Source organism: Piliocolobus tephrosceles, chromosome 5 (genome assembly GCF_002776525.5).
Source record: "Piliocolobus tephrosceles isolate RC106 chromosome 5, ASM277652v3, whole genome shotgun sequence".
NCBI classification, from domain to species: domain Eukaryota; kingdom Metazoa; phylum Chordata; class Mammalia; order Primates; family Cercopithecidae; genus Piliocolobus; species Piliocolobus tephrosceles.
The window spans coordinates 114075656-114094376 of record NC_045438.1 but is presented as its reverse complement, the minus strand read 5'-3'; the positions used below and the strand labels follow the sequence as shown (position 1 = coordinate 114094376).

The following is an 18721-nucleotide window of genomic DNA, read 5'->3' as shown; positions in this document are numbered from 1 at the left end:
TTTTCTCTTGCCATTTAATCTGTTTCTGAAAATGAAGTCTCAAGAAATCCAAATGATAGGCATATTTAAATTTTCTCAAAATATTTCATTTGCCCAAATTGAAATTCGAATTTGAATGTTGCTTATCACAATAGATTTATCTTTTTAATATTATTTGTGTCCTTATGTATGAAAGATGAAATTATTCAGCCTTTGGAAATACGTAAAGTTTAAGTAAGTTTTTAAATGCCATTTTATATTTTTGGTACAATAACCACATTTAATGTATTGCTCCAAGATAACTTTTATACTTGTTTGTCTATGTTTTGCCCTCTTTGTCTCATTTTCTTCTTCTTTAATCATTATATTTCATGATCCCTCTGTTTGTAACTAAACTGTCTGCTTGAGGATATATTTATATAAAGCATGGTTTATTTTCTCAAATAACATATTTATTTAGAATATCAATCAAGTGTGATACATAAGGCTATGAAAGTTTTTGAATTTCACAAATAAAACAATTTGGTTTAATGTAATGAAAATGGTTGGAGTAAATGTGGTTATTTTAGCTTTTGATATAGGCAATCTCAATTTCAATGAAATGTCAGTTTTTAGACGTAAAATACGTAATAAACAGAAGCAACCTTCCAAATCAGTACACTGACAGTTTCTTTTTTATGAACCTGCTTTAGGAAAGGAAGTAAATTATACTTCATAATTTCCCCAGCCAAAAAAAAAAAAAAAAAATATTCTGATAGTGAGATCTTAATCATTACCTGAAAACTTGAAAATAGAAATTGTTAATAAAATACGAACTCTGCATCTTACAGCCCAATTGAAAAATATCTTCTAAGTTTTATAATTTGAACTGTATATTTATATATTATTTATCTGTTTATAGATTATCTGTTTTCATTTATCATTAGTTGTTAAATATTTGTGAGAGGAATATTCAGTTAGTATTCTAAGTAATATGGCTAAAGTTGTTCAGTTTAGCTTGATGGCCCCCTGAAAATTTATTTCTCACATCTTTAGCTTTGAGAACCAATGTTTCCTACCACCAAAGGTATGCTGTCTTTCAAGTTTCAGGCTTGAAAGTGAAAAATAATGCATAATTTACAAAAGCTATTGGTGTGAAAATATCCAAGAGAAGAATGAGGAATAGTGGAGTGAAATAAACAGGAGATTATGTAGATAGAAGTTGACTATTGGGTACAGATGTAGGAATATATTACATTAAATACAAAATTGCTACTTTACCAATTTATGACTTGAATGTAACTGCTTTATATGTAAGTTTTTTTTATTAAAATGGAAATTACTAAAGAATGAATAGGACTATATTTTTGCTATGCAGTATATTTGATTTTTTATGCTAGGTTAATTAATTGTTTATACTTGACATCAAAGTGAAACAATTATCACCCAAGTAAAGAATGCAACCTCTTAAAATGGGAATAGAAAGTTTTGTTTTGCCGTATTTGTTGTGTTAATTGTTGGAAGAATATTTGGTTAAGGTCAACATAAATTAAAAATAATGGCTTGAGAAATATGAAACACCTCACCAGTCTTCTCTTTACGTGTGGAACTGTCAATTTCTATTCTTCAAGTTATGTTGTCAACAACATTTTTATTCATGGTAGCCACTACTTAGTGCTTCCTTACCATGTGCTACTGCTCTAATAACTTGGTATTCATAATCTCAATTTTCCCAATAATCCCATGGGGCAGGAAAGTACTTACTTGATTTTATAGATGAGGAAATAGAGGCTTAGAGATAATTTTCTTCTCTCAGTTTACCCCAGTAGAAAATGGCAGATCCCAGACTCAAATAGATACCCAGAGACAGACACTTGTGGAAGAAAAGCAAGTACTGAAAGGTGACTTAGGGAGAATGAGAACAAAAATAAAAAGGGAAAATTTAGCAAGAATGTTATAGATGAGTTAAAGAGAGATAAAAATAGAAAAAAAAAAAAACATGAGAAGAGGAATAAGATAGATGGAGTGAAAGCTAAGATAGGTCATTGAATACATAACATCTTGTTATGGAAGTTTTCAAACATATGTATATGAAGAGTCAGTTTCAGTAATTATCAACTTGTGGTCAATTTTGTTTCCTTCATATCTCCCACTCTTGCTGAATTATCTTAAAGCAAATTTCATGCATCATATATTTTTAATTTTATCTGAATTGTTTCAATGTGATTGTCTTTTTTTATATTAAAAAAAAAAAGCTTTTGAAAACATACCCCATGTGTAATTATCAAACCTAAAGAATAAAAATAATCTGTTATGACCACATATCCAGTCAGTGTTGATCTTTTCCCGATTGTTACCTAAATGTCTTTTAACAGTTGTTCTGTTGAAATCCGAACAAGCTCTGGTCCACACGTTGCATTTTGTTGATATGCCTCTTAGTAATCTTTTAATCTAAAAGTTTCTCTCTCCTTTTTTGGTAAATAGTGGTGGGGTATTTTCTGTTTTCTAGGTGTCTTTTAAACATAAGATACCAATGGGTGTGTTCCTATTAACATCAGCAAAGTACTGTGTAAAACTAGAATTTATTCATGAATTATGTGTTGTATAACATTGCTGCTAGAAAGGACAAAACCTTAAGTTTATGTTACATATTAGAAATGCCAAGTTTCATGACATAATAAAAAATAACCTATTTATTTATATATTGAACCTAGCACTTACATTCTGTCTCACCCTAGAGCTCACTTTTCATCAAACCCACTGAGTTTGAATTTTTTTCTTATGCTGATTTCTGGTCTCTTCACATTCTTCTTATCCATCCATCAGTCTCTTTGGATGCTGTTTGGTCATTTGTGTTAGAACCCATCTGTCTATTAACCTGAGGAACCCCTAATCCTGAATCAAACCCACTTCCTGCTGCCTTTGCTTTCACTCCAGGCTTGTTGAGCATTGCTGGAAAATGTCTAAAAAATTTGTAAAAAATATCCACTTAAAGTTTACATTTTTGAATCTCAGTTGGGCTCTTACTGAACTTTGCCAACCCTTTAAAAATTTCTCATAAAGTCTTATTGTATTTCTCAGAGCGGCTATTCTGATCTTTTTCACTTCCCGGCAAGCCCACAATCTGAACCCTCACTGACTGCACCCAAAGGAAAACTTTACCTCCAGTCATGAATGGTATGTTAATGGCATCAAGTGACATTCCCCTAATCTGGTTGCCATTTCTCCTTTATGTCCTGTTCACCACCAAAATACGCCTTTTCATTTTTACCCATTCTCTTCTTCCCTATAGTTTTAGCATATTTGTATAACTTAATTCTAAGGCAGACTTTTTCTCCTGTGCTTACACCATATCATTGTGATGCCACTGATATCTTCTATCATCAAGCAAATCACCTCTATCCTATTTTATTCTTTTGATGTTCACGCACCTGTTTTTATGCATAAAAATTCTCGAGTTTCTATAGTTAAAAAAAAAAGAAGCATAGATAGTTAGATGGGTGGATGTGTGGATGGATAGATGGATGAATGGTAGGTAGATTAAAAAGTAACAGAACTTTTTGTCATATTGTTTTGACTTAGTCTGATGGCTTTCTTTATACACAAAAATGAAAAACTACTTTTGAATTTTAGGTTTTCTTTTAATGCTACAATAATTCTCCATGTAATTTAGGTCTCTACACCCTAGAGATTTCTGTCTATCCTTTCTCTGTTGTCCATTAGAAGCAATTAGCCAATGAGTCTTGTCACATCATCCTTTACAACTTTACCTCCAACCCTTTTATTCCTGCTTTCGCCATCCACGTTGGCATCTCATGCTAGACTAGGACTGAAACCCCCTAACTCCTCTACCTACTGGGAGAAACTCACATTTCTAACTCATCCTATGTATACAAACACATTAATCTTCTCAGGTATTGTTTTAATCATGTAATTCTGTCTAGCTTTATGGCCATCTCTTTCTTAATAGAATTCCATTTCCCAACAAACTGGGCCTCTAGCTATTTCTGCTGTAGTGTTGCTTTGCTGCTCAACCTTCCTAAAGCTTCTGTTCCTATTCCCCAAACTCCTCTTCATGCACTATTTTACAATTTTCCTTACACAGAGGAATTTTTACTCCTTCCTCCCTCTTTCTCTTTCTGCCTGCAGTGCCATTCACTCCTCTTTTCATGACAGAAACCCGTTTGTATCAATAAAGTACAAAATAAGATAATAGCTATCTCAGGACCATGGATAATTACATTACTGAGAAAAAGCTACCTACCAAGAGGTCTTGGGGGAATTTTTTTTTTTCTTTAGTCACTTTGCCAAAGTCCAGAATCTGAACCTTACACTTAAGAATTAAAAGCCTGATTCACAGACTCATATTGACTAAGCTTGGAACGCGGCTGTCTGACAAAATAATTTCATTTTACAGTGCCAATTGTAAATGCTCAATATCCTAGCAGATTTGCATTTTCCAACTGGCTCAGTCTCTCTTTGTGGCAATATACACACTAAGTCCCAATATATTTGAAGGCTATAAAATCAGAATAAGAGGAGCTAACAGGATGTTTAAAATGCTTCTGGCTCTGATGCCATTATTAAACCAAATATACCTAGCCAATACTATAGAAAGATCAAGTTCATGCCTTTTGATACCCCTCCTCTCTTCTGGATAGTACACAGATGAACGTGGGCAGTATGTCTCTGTGACTCTATTTGCATGACTTACCAACCAAGTTCTACATTTTTCTACTGAAATGTCTACTTTTATATGTTATGTTGCTATCTTTCATCTGGCTATTATTACATCTTGCAGACCTTGCTGTCTGCTAAGGGACTTTGAATGCTTTCATTTGTTGACATTTAATTCTTAGAAGACAGTCTCGTTTCCCTTATTAAACAGGATCCACAGAGATGCCTCACTCACTGTAGGCTGTAGGTACTGATGACACATAATTCTTAGTCATCAACAGTTATTCCCTTATAGTAGTTTGTTCTACTGTGTTATGTACATTTTATGGCAAATGTCATAATGATTTGTAGTTCTATTAATGAGTCTCTCAATACTGTGTACTCTTTGACAACAGGTGCCATGCAGACACTGCATCCCAACCAAAATTTATTGAATACCTGAAATATATCAGTTATAACTACCTTAGAAACTAGGTATAACAGAGTAAGTACTCTCAAGCTGTACGGTTAATTATGGAAAGATCTAACTAACTCAATAATTACCAAACACATGCTTAGCAAGATCAGATATGGTTTAGTCTAACCCAGAGGTTTTATTTACAACTGAAGTTTTCACTTAACTCTAAAATGATTATTTTTTAAATTTCCATTTTAAATATTCCCTTCCCAATGTCTTATTTACATAATTAAATTAATAATTTAATCATTTCTCATTTTAATGCATGCCTATATTCATGATTGGTGAAAATAAAAAAAGCCAGAGAAAAATTTAAAAATATATGATCTAACTTTTGCTTTCTTGTTCCGAATTTTTACCTTCTTGGTCAGAATTTTGAGTAGCTTTTCTTGGTTCAAATTAAGAATCTAAAATAATAGTTATTATAATACTCATTTTCTCCATAATAAGTTTTCTTTTAAATAGCACCAGTGAAAATGACCAATTACACATTTGGTTATAGTGCAAAATTGAAAAATTAATAGTAAGCTATTAAGAAATTAAGTAGAAAAATGTTTATTACTTTTAATGCATGGCTTAAAATTTCTCATAAAAAATTCTTCTGTTTTAGCAAGTTGCCTTATGAATCCATCCGAAACCCTCTCTCTAACTCTTATTAAAAAATATAGCCATATCAGATGTATCTGTTTTTACTCAGAATTTTGATCCCATGTCATTTAATAAATACCTGTAAAATTAAATATGACAAAATTTTAACATTTAAAAATATTGGTGATGGGTTATAGATACTCGTATTATTCCTTCAACTTTTCTGTAGGTTTAACAATTTTAATAATAAAATTGAGAATGAAGGAAAAAAGTCATATATAAATATTATATTTTGATACTTGTTCCTAATGAAGTGATTCTATGGTAATGAAGTATTAGAATACTATAACATACACTTAGAAAAATTATGAATGCTGGCCAGGCATGGTGGCTCATGCCTGTAATCCCAGCACTTTGGGAGGCTGAGGCAGGTGGATCATGAGTTCAGGAGTTCGAGACTAGACTGGCCAAGATGGTGAAATCCCATCTCTACTAAAACAAACTTACAAAAATTAGCCGGGCGTGGCGGCGCACGCCTGTAGTCCAGCTACTTGGGAGGCTGAAGTAGTAAAATCGCTTGAACCCAGGAGACGGAGGTTGTGGTGAGCCGAGATCGTGCCATTGCACTCGAGCCTGGGTGACAAGAACGAAACTCCATCTAAAAAAAAAGAAAAAAGAGAGAAAAATTATGAATGCTTCATAGTTTCTTAGTCAAGTCTATTATTAATTTCAAATATATTTCTCCTTACATTTTTACAAATATTGTCAGAATTTGACTAAAACTGGCCCTGATTCTTCAATAGCAGCAAGTCAGAAAACACTGGGATTTCTAACTCTGTAGTAATACAGCACACATCTTTATTTTAAAGAACATCTGTGTTAGTCCATTCTCACACCGCTATGACGAAATGCCCCAGACTGGGTAATTTATAAAGGAAAGAGGTTTAATTGACTCACAGTTCTTCAGGGCTGGAGATGCCTCAGGAAACTTACAGTCATGGCAGAAGGGAAAGCAAACAGGTCCTCTGCACGTGGCAGCAGCTAGGAGAAGTGCAGAGTGAAGCGAGGGTAAGCCTCTTATAAAACCATCAGATCTTGGGAGAACTCATTCACTATCACAAGAACAGCATTGAGGTAACCACCCCCATGATTCAATTACCTCCCACCAGGACCCTCCCACAACACATGGGAATTATGGGAACTACAATTCAAGCTGAGATTTGGATGGAGACACAGTCAAACCATATCAACATCCTTCTGACATACTGAGAGTTAGATTGTGCACAAAGTTAGGGGCATTTTAATTGTTTTCTGGTTGAACCAAATTGGCATTGCCTCCTCTCTGTCTTCCAGCATCCCCTCAAATGGTGTAACTCTCTGCAGAGCTTCCTCTTACGCTTTGTAAGGTGCATTATTTGTGTGATCACAGAGCTAGATTATTCTAATATAGGAGAGGCTGAGGGGTCTTGAGCTCATTTTTCCAGCACTAATTACCCTCCGACATCTTGGCTTTGAGGGCCCATACTTGGGACACTTACCAGACCAAGTTTCAAACAAAGTAACTTTTCAGGAAGTACCGAGGAAGTTAGAACATGAAAGATCATTGAATTGTTGAAATAAGTAAAAATAAAACTATGACTCATCTTTGCAGTTTCTTTTAGGCCTACTCCTCATTCTTTTTCCTCCTAATTCCTTGTAGATTTCCTTATTAGAGCAAAAGTTACTTTAAAAATCAAAGATGCTTACTTATACAGAGCTGATACAAAGATTTCCTTAAATTGGACAAAAGTAAAAACGTGATTTATTTTTGTGGTATTAAGTATTTTCAGTTCTATGATATGATGCAAATCATGTGGAAATAATGTATACAAATTCCCTTCTGAGTTGCCATACACTAACTTTCATTTTATAGATTACTGTTGCCATAACAGAACCCAAACATGCCCTTTATATTTCTAATTATTACAATACTCTAGATTTGTTCCGTGCTTTCACCAAGCAAGCTATGTACAATGTACCTTTTAATCCAATTACTAAAAACTACTGAGATCTCATTATTTACAAAGTCTAGATAATTAGGATTATAGTTATCAAGTCTTGTTTGTATCCCCCTAGTAATATGTAAATCAGTTTTGAATAATAAGTTGGCAACATGTCTAGTGTGACTCAGTTCTCGTGTTTTTTTTTTTTTTTTTTATGTGCACATTTCTTTTTTTTTTTTTTTTTTTATTGTACTTTAAGTTCTAGGGTACATGTGCATAACGTGCAGGTTTGTTACATATGTATACATGTGCCATGTTGGTGTGCTGCACCCATCAACTCGTCAGCACCTATCAATTCATCATTTATATCAGGTATAACTCCCCAATGCAATCCCTCCCCCCTCCCCCCTCCCCCCTCCCCATGATAGGCCCCAGTGTGTGATGTTCCCCTTCCCAAGTCCAAGTGAGCTCATTGTTCAGTTCCCACCTATGAGTGAGAACATGCGGTGTTTGGTTTTCTCTTCTTGTGATAGTTTGCTAAGAATGATGGTTTCCAGCTGCATCCATGTCCCTACAAAGGACGCAAACTCATCCTTTTTGATGGCTGCATAGTATTCCATGGGGTATATGTGCCACATTTTCTTAATCCAGTGTGTCACTGATGGACATTTGAGTTGATTCCAAGTCTTTGCTATTGTGAATAGTGCCGCAATAAACATACGTGTGCATGTGTCTTTGTAGTAGCATAATTTATAATCCTTTGGGTATATACCCAGTAGTGGGATGGCTGGGTCATATGGTACATCTAGATCTAGATCCTTGAGGAATCGCCATACTGTTTTCCATAGTGGTTGAACTAGTTTACAATCCCACCAACAGTGTAAAAGTGTTCCTATTTCTCCACATCCTCTCTAACACCTGTTGTTTCCTGACTTTTTAATGATTGCCATTCTAACTGGCGTGAGTTGGTATCTCATTGTGGTTTTGATTTGCATTTCTCTGATGGCAAGTGATGATGAGCATTTTTTTTATGTGTCTGTTGGCTGTATGAATGTCTTCTTTTGAGAAATGTCTGTTCATATCCTTTCCCCACTTTTGGATGGGGTTGTTTGTTTTTTTCTTGTATATTTGTTTGAGTTCTTTGTAGATTCTGGAAATTAGCCCTTTGTCAGATGAGTAGATTGCAAAAATGTTCTCCCATTCTGTAGGTTGCCTGTTCACTCTGATGGTAGTTTCTTTTGCTGTGCAGAAGCTCTTTAGTTTAATGAGATCCCATTTGTCAATTTTGGCTTTTGCTGCCGTTGCTTTTGGTGTTTTAGACATGAAGTCCTTGCCCATGCCTATGTCCTGAATGGTACTACCTAGATTTTCTTCTAGGGTTTTTATGGTATTAGGTCTAACATTTAAGTCTCTAATCCATCTTGAATTAATCTTCGTATAAGGAGTAAGGAAAGGATCCAGTTTCAGCTTTCTACTTATGGCTAGCCAATTTTCCCAGCACCATTTATTAAATAGGGAATCCTTTCCCCATTTCTTGTTTTTGTCAGGTTTGTCAAAGATCAGATGGTTATAGATGTGTGGCATTATTTCTGAAGGCTCCGTTCTGTTCCATTGGTCTATATCTCTGTTTTGGTACCAGTACCATGCTGTTTTGGTTACTGTAGCCTTGTAGTATAGTTTGAAGTCAGGTAGCGTGACGCCTCCGGCTTTGTCCTTTTGACTTAGGATTGTCTTGGCAATGCGGGCTCTTTTTTGGTTCCATATGAACTTTAAAGCAGTTTTTTCCAATTCGGTGAAGAAACTCATTGGTAGCTTGATGGGGATGGCATTGAATCTATAAATAACCTTGGGCAGTATGGCCATTTTCACGATATTGATTCTTCCTATCCATGAGCATGGTATGTTCTTCCATTTGTTTGTGTCCTCTTTGATTTCACTGAGCAGTGGTTTGTAGTTCTCCTTGAAGAGGTCCTTTACATCCCTTGTAAGTTGGATTCCTAGGTATTTTATTCTCTTTGAAGCAATTGTGAATGGAAGTTCATTCCTGATTTGGCTCTCTGCTTGTCTGTTACTGGTATATAAGAATGCTTGTGATTTTTGCACATTAATTTTGTATCCTGAGACTTTGCTGAAGTTGCTTATCAGCTTAAGAAGATTTTGGGCTGAGACGATGGGGTTTTCTAAATACACAATCATGTCATCTGCAAACAGGGACAATTTGACTTCTTCTTTTCCTAACTGAATACCCTTGATTTCTTTCTCTTGCCTGATTGCCCTAGCCAGAACTTCCAACACTATGTTGAATAGGAGTGGTGAGAGAGGGCATCCCTGTCTTGTGCCAGTTTTCAAAGGGAATTTTTCCAGTTTTTGCCCATTCAGTATGATATTAGCTGTGGGTTTGTCATAAATAGCTCTTATTATTTTGAGGTACGTTCCATCAATACCGAATTTGTTGAGCGTTTTTAGCATGAAGGGCTGTTGAATTTTGTCAGAAGCCTTTTCTGCATCTATTGAGATAATCATGTGGTTCTTGTCTTTGGTTCTGTTTATATGCTGGATTACGTTTATTGATTTGCGAATGTTGAACCAGCCTTGCATCCCAGGGATGAAGCCCACTTGATCATGGTGGATAAGCTTTTTGATGTGCTGCTGAATCCGGTTTGCCAGTATTTTATTGAGGATTTTTGCATCGATGTTCATCAGGGAGATTGGTCTAAAATTCTCTTTTCTTGTGTGTGTCTCTGCCAGGCTTTGGTATCAGGATGATGTTGGCCTCATAGGAGGCTCATGTTTTAATATATATAAATGAAACTCTGTAATACTCTTTTATGATAGTGCTTGAAATCTATGTCTATTTACATTACTTTATCCATCATAATATGGAGTGAATGAATGGTTATTGAAAACATAAAATTTTGGAACCTGGTACACGCAAGATATTCTCTGGTTTATTTGTTTATTATATTTAGAGGTGTGTGAGACTCAAAGTCATTTCAGTGACTTTCCCAGAATCACTTAATTTATGGCAGACGAAACCAGTAGATATATAGATATAGCAGTTAGGATAGATTCTTAAATATCTGAGAAATTATTAATACATCCATAATGTAAAGCCATAAGTTAGTAAGCAATACTATAGTGCACACAGTATATTATATGTAAATTTCATGCAAAATGGATACTCTCACTTAGGCTATAGAAGGATTTGGGCCAAAGGTACTTCTTTATATCAGCCTCATTTTTTTTTTTTTTTTTTTTTTTTTTCTGAAATCATTTAGCAGATTGCTTTTGACAGGGTTTACAGGCTTGGAAATATATGTCCCTTAAGTGATCATTTCCCTTTATTTCTGTTATTGAATTCTTAAAGTTTTTTAGTTGTGTTGAATTTTGTTTTAATGTTATTCTAGAGCTCCATTAATCTGTTTTTTTTTTTTTTTAATTTGATCTCCCTATGAGTTTCTCTTCTGTTGAAAAAAAAATCCTCCTGTCTCTATTTAGGCAATTACAAAAGAAGTCTGAATAATATTCTATTGTGAGGGTGATAATGACAGTTGTGTGACTAAAGAACATTAACCCAAGGTACACCTATGTTTCATTAAGTATCTAGGTCATACCAAAGCATATTGCTAATAGCTCTGTATTATAATAGACTTCAAAGGGAAAAACAATGTAGGGTTCAACATAAAATATTGAAAATAGTGAAGCATATTTGTAAAGAAATGCAAGTTTTCAATGTCAACACTGTGATGAATATTTTCTATGAAATCTGTCATTTATTTTCACTTTTCTTATCACTGATTTCTACCACACATTTTGGTTATTTGGTGCATTTATTAAATTACAATAAAAATCATACAGAAGGCTTCACAATCTTATTCAATTGTATGACTCAGTAGAACTTAGATATTTTCAGTGTGCATATTACTATCAGACACATTTTCCCAACACACTGTTTTGACTAGATATTCTCTTTTCTAGCACTTATATTGGTCTCCAGACCAGATGTAATAATGAATCAGATTTTCAAGATCTTTCATAATCTGTATAAATCCTGTCTAACTATATTCCTTATTTGTGAGCATAATGATCTTTGTATTTAACTTTATGTTAATTCAATAAACATTTGTTAGAACTCTTATCTTTTTTACCTTTGCCTCTGTATCTTTGCAGTACTAGCCTTTCACCTTGAATGGCTAAAAATAATTTTACTCATTATTTACTGCTTATCCATGAAGGCCTGTGTATTTCATTCTACTGTATATCCACCTTTACAACCATGTACATATAGATTATTGTTTTTTCTTTCTCTGAATTACCATTCCCGTGTATTACTTAACACTTGATTACGTACTTTCCTGAATGACCTTAAATTTTGTAATGCATATGAACTTATCAAAATATTCATTGACTATATATGTAATATATACCGTCGGTATGCTCTGGGGTCTGGGTCACTTCGGGAAAATTTAGTACTGTAAGAAACATGAGTGAAGGCGAATGTCCATGGGTCAGGTTCTTGGAGACCTTTAATACGAAAAGATGGGAAGTTTTACTCAGATCTTAAAAATGTCCTGGGATAGCATTCTAAAAGTTTTCTGAGTCTCATGTTTCTGATGAATGCATTTATTTATTTACCTTTTCAAATTATAATGCAAGAATTGTGAATTCATGATAAGAATTAATGAAGAAGCAAGTAAATAATTTAAGAACTATAATGTCATGGTATTTTAATGAATACCAATTAATAGAATCTGTTTCTGTATTAATATAATCGATTGATGTACCTTTTGAAAAGCCTTATACTAATCAGGCATATAACTTTTCTTCAATTATATGTAGCCATGTGGCCATGTGTGCAACACAGTGTAATTTTGATAACTAACCAAGCATGTAATAATTTCAGATCAGATTTGGCATACCTCATTTCTAATTATTATTCTTTCCCAGGAATGTAATCCATCATTTTTTTAAAAAGTTACATTTTATTTTGCCTTTTGCAGCTTAGCTAAAAGTTACTGTAGATTTCATATAATTTTTCCACACATCAAGTGAGAGTACAAAGAAACAGAAGCCCTGAAAAGCAACCTGGCTTCGTTGACATCAGATAAGCTTGTCAGAGATGGGTAATCTAGTCTCCTGGATCCTGATCCAGCGTATTATTTGTCATGCAAGAAAGACTGTCATTTGTTCTGCCTTTAGTGTGACAGAAACATCCATTGGCTGAGTGACTTCAATTACTTTTTGCAAACAAAACCCTTTATGTATCCTAGTAATGTGTTTTTGTTCACTTCCAAAGTCTAAAGTAATGTGTTACATGAGACTATCTGGCAAATTAAAAATAAATTTTTAGATATGCTAATTAAAGAATACCATGTTGTACAATACTGTTTCTGTATTCAAAAAATTCTGGTTAAAAAAATTACTACCAGACTGCACCAGGCATAGGTTTTTGAAAGTTATTTTGTAAAATAAATGTATAATATGGACTTTAAAAAAATCTTAATGCCTATATATCATTACACCCCTCATTAATGCATAGCTAATGCATTAAATTAATAATTTGGGGTATGATTTTAAGACTTTTTGTGTATTTGACATTATGAAAAATATTCTCAAACATGGATGAGATTGTTATCACTAGTTTCTCCCTTCATCTGGCTCCTCATACCATTTACAAACAAGAAAAAGATTGTGGGAAGCTACTGGAATGATTGAAATTGTTCTTTCTAGAGAAAATCTGATTGGAGTATGTTTCACAGGTAGTTTGAAGAATGTCATCACAGATAGAATTTGAGCATGGTCCAGAATTTTGTTTAAATACTCTAATTAGAGTAAATAAAAATTATTTCATATATTATCCGTAACTTTGCTCATCTTCTAATGTATTCACAGTGTATCCATTACATTATGCTGTATATTGCCGTGCGCCTATTCTCAAGTCATTCCATTCCCCCTCATTTCTTTACAGTTTTTGTTTTCTGGTCTGTGTCACTCTTTTCAACACTATTCATCTGACTACCACCTCTACTTCTATTTTTGGCTTATCATCTCTAGTATCTGCTAGTATAAAATATTCCTGTCTTTTTAATTTTTTAAACTTTATGTTATAAAAAGTTTTGAAAGTAGGAAGAATAGTATATGGAGCCCTTGTGTACAATCAACTAGCTTCAACAATTATCATTCATGGCCATGTTTTTCATCCATTATAACGGGAAGTAAATATAAGGTATGATGCTTTCATCTATAACTATATTGATATGTGTATTTTAAAGATAAGATATATATTCAATCTTTAACAATAATCCTTTAATATCTAATGTTCTTTAATGCCAGCAGGATCTAAAATTGATTTATCCTACCCTCATTTCACTGCCTCTCACATTCATGACATCTTCTCACCTTTCTATATCAAACTTAAAGCCCATGATCAATGATTTCAGCCACTCCATATTATATACACCTTCAATCTCCCTGCTCTCCTTCAATTTGTTATACACCCATGGCAGAACCACAGCTATGGCTAAATCAAACTCTGCCTACTCCATTTCTATAGCCTTGCCACCAAACAGGGTTGAAGAATAACTTACAACCACTTTGACTGGTCCCATATTAAATTTATGACCTGGTGAGCCTTAAAGCTAACCAGCAACCATATTATATTTTCTTAGTGTATTTTATTTTGTACTCTCCTAGATGACTACATAGTAACCTTTTCCTCAGATCTTTAAAATGTCTTCTAGAATCTTCACTCTGAGTTGAAGACCTTGCTTCCCACTACACTGAGAAAAATCAAAGAACTCAGAAGAGAACATCTACAGCACCACTGCCACACTGTCTCCCCCACCAGCATCTGCACTTTCATACTTGGCCTCTTCATATAACAGATGATCAGTTACTGGTCTTTACTCTTTGTGCTATATTTTATTTCATTTTATTTTATTTTATTTTATTTTATTTACCTTTGCACTAGACTCTGTACCTTATTGTCTACTAAAAGACATTGTTCCAGAAATTCTCCCCTTCTCCACCTCACCTCCCACCTTCTCTTGCACTATTAATTTTACTCTTTACTGTAGCATTTCATTAGCATAAAGACATACTGTTATTTCTCTCACCTTAAAATATTTTTAGATTCTACATATGAGTGAGATCATGCAGTATTTGTCTTTCTGTGTCTGCCTTATTTCACTTAAAATAATGCCCTCCAGGTTCATTCACTATAACAAATAGGATAATTGCATTCTTTTTATGGCTGAATAGTATTCATTTATACACACACACACACACACACCACATTTTCTTTGTGCATCTGTTGATGGACACCTAGATTGAGTCTCTATCTTATCATCATGTACATGATGATTACATGCAATTTTATGTCAATTAAAAAATAAAAAGTACAACTTCTTTTGATTCAGCTTGACCCCCACCTACTGCTCAATTTCTCTGCTTCCTATTATAGCCAAATTACACAAAAGTGATTTTCTGTATCTTCTGTCTAGTGTCTGCCCCAATTCTCTCTTAAATGTCTTCCACTGAAGCTCTTGCTGTTCTATCTCCACTAAAACTATTCTTGGCCTAGCTGTAGGATTGGAACCTCTCAAGTTCACCTTCCTTCTTACAAATGCACTGTCTTTATTGGTGTTCAGGATTCCACCTGCCCTTTGTTTCCTCAGTCTCCTTTGCTGTGAATTTTTCTGGTATTAGACTTCTTAACTTGGAGTGTCCCAGGGTTCGATCCTTGGTCTTCTTTTTCTCCCTTTTCTCTCATACCTTACAGTCAATCCATCCACAAGACCTTTAGACTCAAAGATATCCAGTGTCTGACCATCTCTTTTCATCCCTGACTCTACCGTCCTGGTCCTACACACTATCACCTCCCACTTCAGTTGCCCCAATAGTTCCCACTGGCCTCCCTGTTTTCCATCCTTGCTACCTTTTTTAAAAGCCTGTTCTTAACACAGTGGCCAGAACAATCCTTTCAAAACATAACCAGATCATTTTATTACTTCAACTCAAAGCCCTTTAATAGCTTGCAGTCTTATTCAGAAAAAAAAAAAAGGCTTTTGATGCCTTTAAGACATTGTGATAACTCTCCCATTCTCATTTCATTCCTGCTATCTCCTTTCTGTTTTTTGGATTACCAGAGCAGAGTTGCTGGTTTCCTCTGCCTGCAACAGTCTTCCTGAAGATATCAATGTGGATAATGTCATTTCCTTTAAATTCTATTCAAAGGACACTCTCTCAAAGAGACCTTCCCTGAAACCCCCAAACTCCTCCTGAATTTCCAGGAACCCATGATCCCCTATTCTGCTCTATTTTTTTTTCCCCAAAAAACCTATAGCTTGTTACATAATTGACTTATTTATTTATTTGTTTATTTAATTTTAATTTAATTTAATTTTATTTTTTTGAGACGGAGTCTCGCTCTGTCACCCAGGCTGGAGTGCAGTGGCCAGATCTCAGCTCACTGCAAGCTCTGCCTCCTGGGTTTACGCCATTCTCCTGCCTCAGCCTCCCGAGTAGCTGGGACTACAGGCACCTCACCCGGCTAGTTTTTTGTATTTTTTAGTAGAGACGGGGTTTCACCATATTAGCCAGGATGGTCTCGATCTCCTGACCTCGTGATCCACCACTCTCGGCCTCCCAAAGTGCTGGGATTACAGGCTTGAGCCACCGCGCCCGGCCGGACTTATTTATTATCTTTATTACTTTGTATGTCTTCCCCCAGTAAAATGTAAGCTTCAGAAGGGCAGGATTTTGTTGTTCTTGCATGGCCCATAGTAGGTGCTCAATAAATATGCCTGGCACATAGAAGGTGGACAACCACTTAAATGATTTTTCCCCTTCTTCTAGCATTATTTTACTTTTATTCCAACAATCAACACGGACTCTACATCTTAGGGACCTGTTCTTTAGGGCATTTTCCTTCTCAATTATATCACCTTTTTAATTCACTTTTTTCTTTTGCTTATATTATCTGCCAAACTAATTTTAGGCAAGTTCATTGGCCCTTAAACAACATGGGTGTGAACTGCTTCAATCCACTTATTGCAGATTTTTTTCAACTAAACATGGATAAAATACCCCAGTATTTAAAGGGTATGAAACTTGCATATATGGAGGTCCTGCTTTCCGTATACGTGGGTTCTTCAGGGTTGACTGTGGACTTGAGTATGTGCAGATTTTGGTATATGCAGAGATGCTGGAACCATTCCCTCAGTAAACTGAGGAACAACTGTATATTTAATTTTTTGGTCTTCAAATCATCTTATACTCTTTCTCCATCTTTCATCCTTTCCTAGGTATATTTCTATTTCTAGAATAGTTTTTTCTCTGTCTCACTTCCCCTAAGACCTTTATTCTTAACAACTGTTAAAAAAATCCTACTTTTCCCTGGAAATGTCTCTTAGAAAAATAGTAACACTGGTTTCCACCTTATCCCGTTTGTCTACCTTATGGGCAGTCTTGAAATCCATGATTTGGATTTGCCCATTTTTCAAAATCTTACTAAAATGCAGATTTCCTTTAAATTAAAGCTAATATGAAAATGACTTAGTGTTACAAATCTGCATATAGTTATTTGCTTATTTTAATATGGTTTTATCTTCCATTTTAGAAAATGAAATGAGTATTTGTATATACATATATATTACACATCTGTACGTTTATGCATTTAATTTTTTAAAATTTTATCTGACCTTTATTGAAAATAAGCAGTTTCTTAATCTTTCTCTGTCAAGGATCTAACATTGTTTCATACTCTTTTCTTTAACAGGTCATTGCTTTAGTGATGGATATATTTACAGATGTGGACATTTTCAAAGAAATAGTTGAGGCATCAACTCGAGGAGTATCTGTTTACATTCTGCTTGATGAGTCCAATTTTAATCATTTTCTAAATATGACTGAGAAACAAGGTTGTTCAGTTCAGCGTCTCAGGGTAAGAATTCTGTGTTTTTTTCTCAAGTATTTTGTGTGTCATTTTCAACTCAGTCAAATGTAAGGCATATTAAGGCAGATAAATATAAAAGTTAAAAAGAAAAAAAGTATACATATTTAAGGTTATGAAATGACTGATCACAGAAAGGTCCCCTGTACTTTTTAGAATGTGACTGAAAGCACATCTTCATGAGAGTGTGTATTTGTTTGTTTGTTTGTTTATTTGTTTTTGAGAAGGAGTCTTGCTCTGCCTCCCAGACTGGAGTGCAGTGGTGCAATCTTAGCTCACTGCTACCTCCACCTCCTGGGTCAAGCAATTCTCCTGCCTCAGCCTCTCGAGTAGCCGGGATTACAGGTGCCCACCACCATGCCCGGCTAATGTTTTTGTATTTTTAGTAGAGACAGGGTCTCACCATCTTGGCCAGGCTGGTCGTGAACTCCTGACCCTCGTGATCCACCTACCTCAGCCTCTCAAAGTGCTGGGATTACAGGCATGAGCACCATGCCTGGCCTTCATGAAGGTTTTATATTGTGCTTTTACTGATTAATATTTAATATATCAGTTTTGCATGCACGGCTTTGAAACCAGTGACTCACAAGCATCTGTGGTTCAGCATGTATTGCTTATCAGAATCATTTTGCGTAGTATTTTCTGTTACTTTTGACTTTTTAAAAGGAAGGTTAATTTTTATTTTAGTTAATTTATGATCAAGGCATTATAACCCAAAAGGGTTTTTTATAGCAGAGCCTGATGATTTTTGATGCCATTCTGTGTAAATGTAAAGTGAAGTCTCCTATTTAAGCTGTGTTGAAATGTATATTTTAAATGATTATTTTCCTTAAGGATTTAATATTTGGGAGTTTTTTTAAAATTACCTGAAGTAATTTTTTTTAATATTAAGATTATATCATGGGTTTTAGTTTTCAAAATATTCTTTTCCTACCCATAATGTCTGCTTTTTATTTATATATAATTCTAGAATATTCGAGTACGAACAGTAAAAGGCCAAGATTATCTTTCAAAAACAGGGGCAAAATTCCATGGAAAAATGGAACAGAAATTTTTGTTAGTTGACTGCCAGAAAGTGATGTACGGTTCTTACAGGTAAGATCATTG

At 34.7% G+C, this 18721-nt stretch overlaps 1 protein-coding gene across 1 annotated transcript in view; it reads left to right on the top strand.

Annotated features, from left to right (window-relative positions):
• The window catches only part of FAM83B (family with sequence similarity 83 member B), a 102760-nt gene that overhangs the window by 66174 nt on the left and 17865 nt on the right, over positions 1-18721 (top strand). Inside the window, exons 3-4 of the mRNA XM_023222995.2 lie at positions 17441-17605; positions 18585-18709. Coding sequence (XP_023078763.2) covers positions 17441-17605; positions 18585-18709 — 290 coding nt within the window. The remainder of the gene's footprint in view (positions 1-17440; positions 17606-18584; positions 18710-18721) is intronic.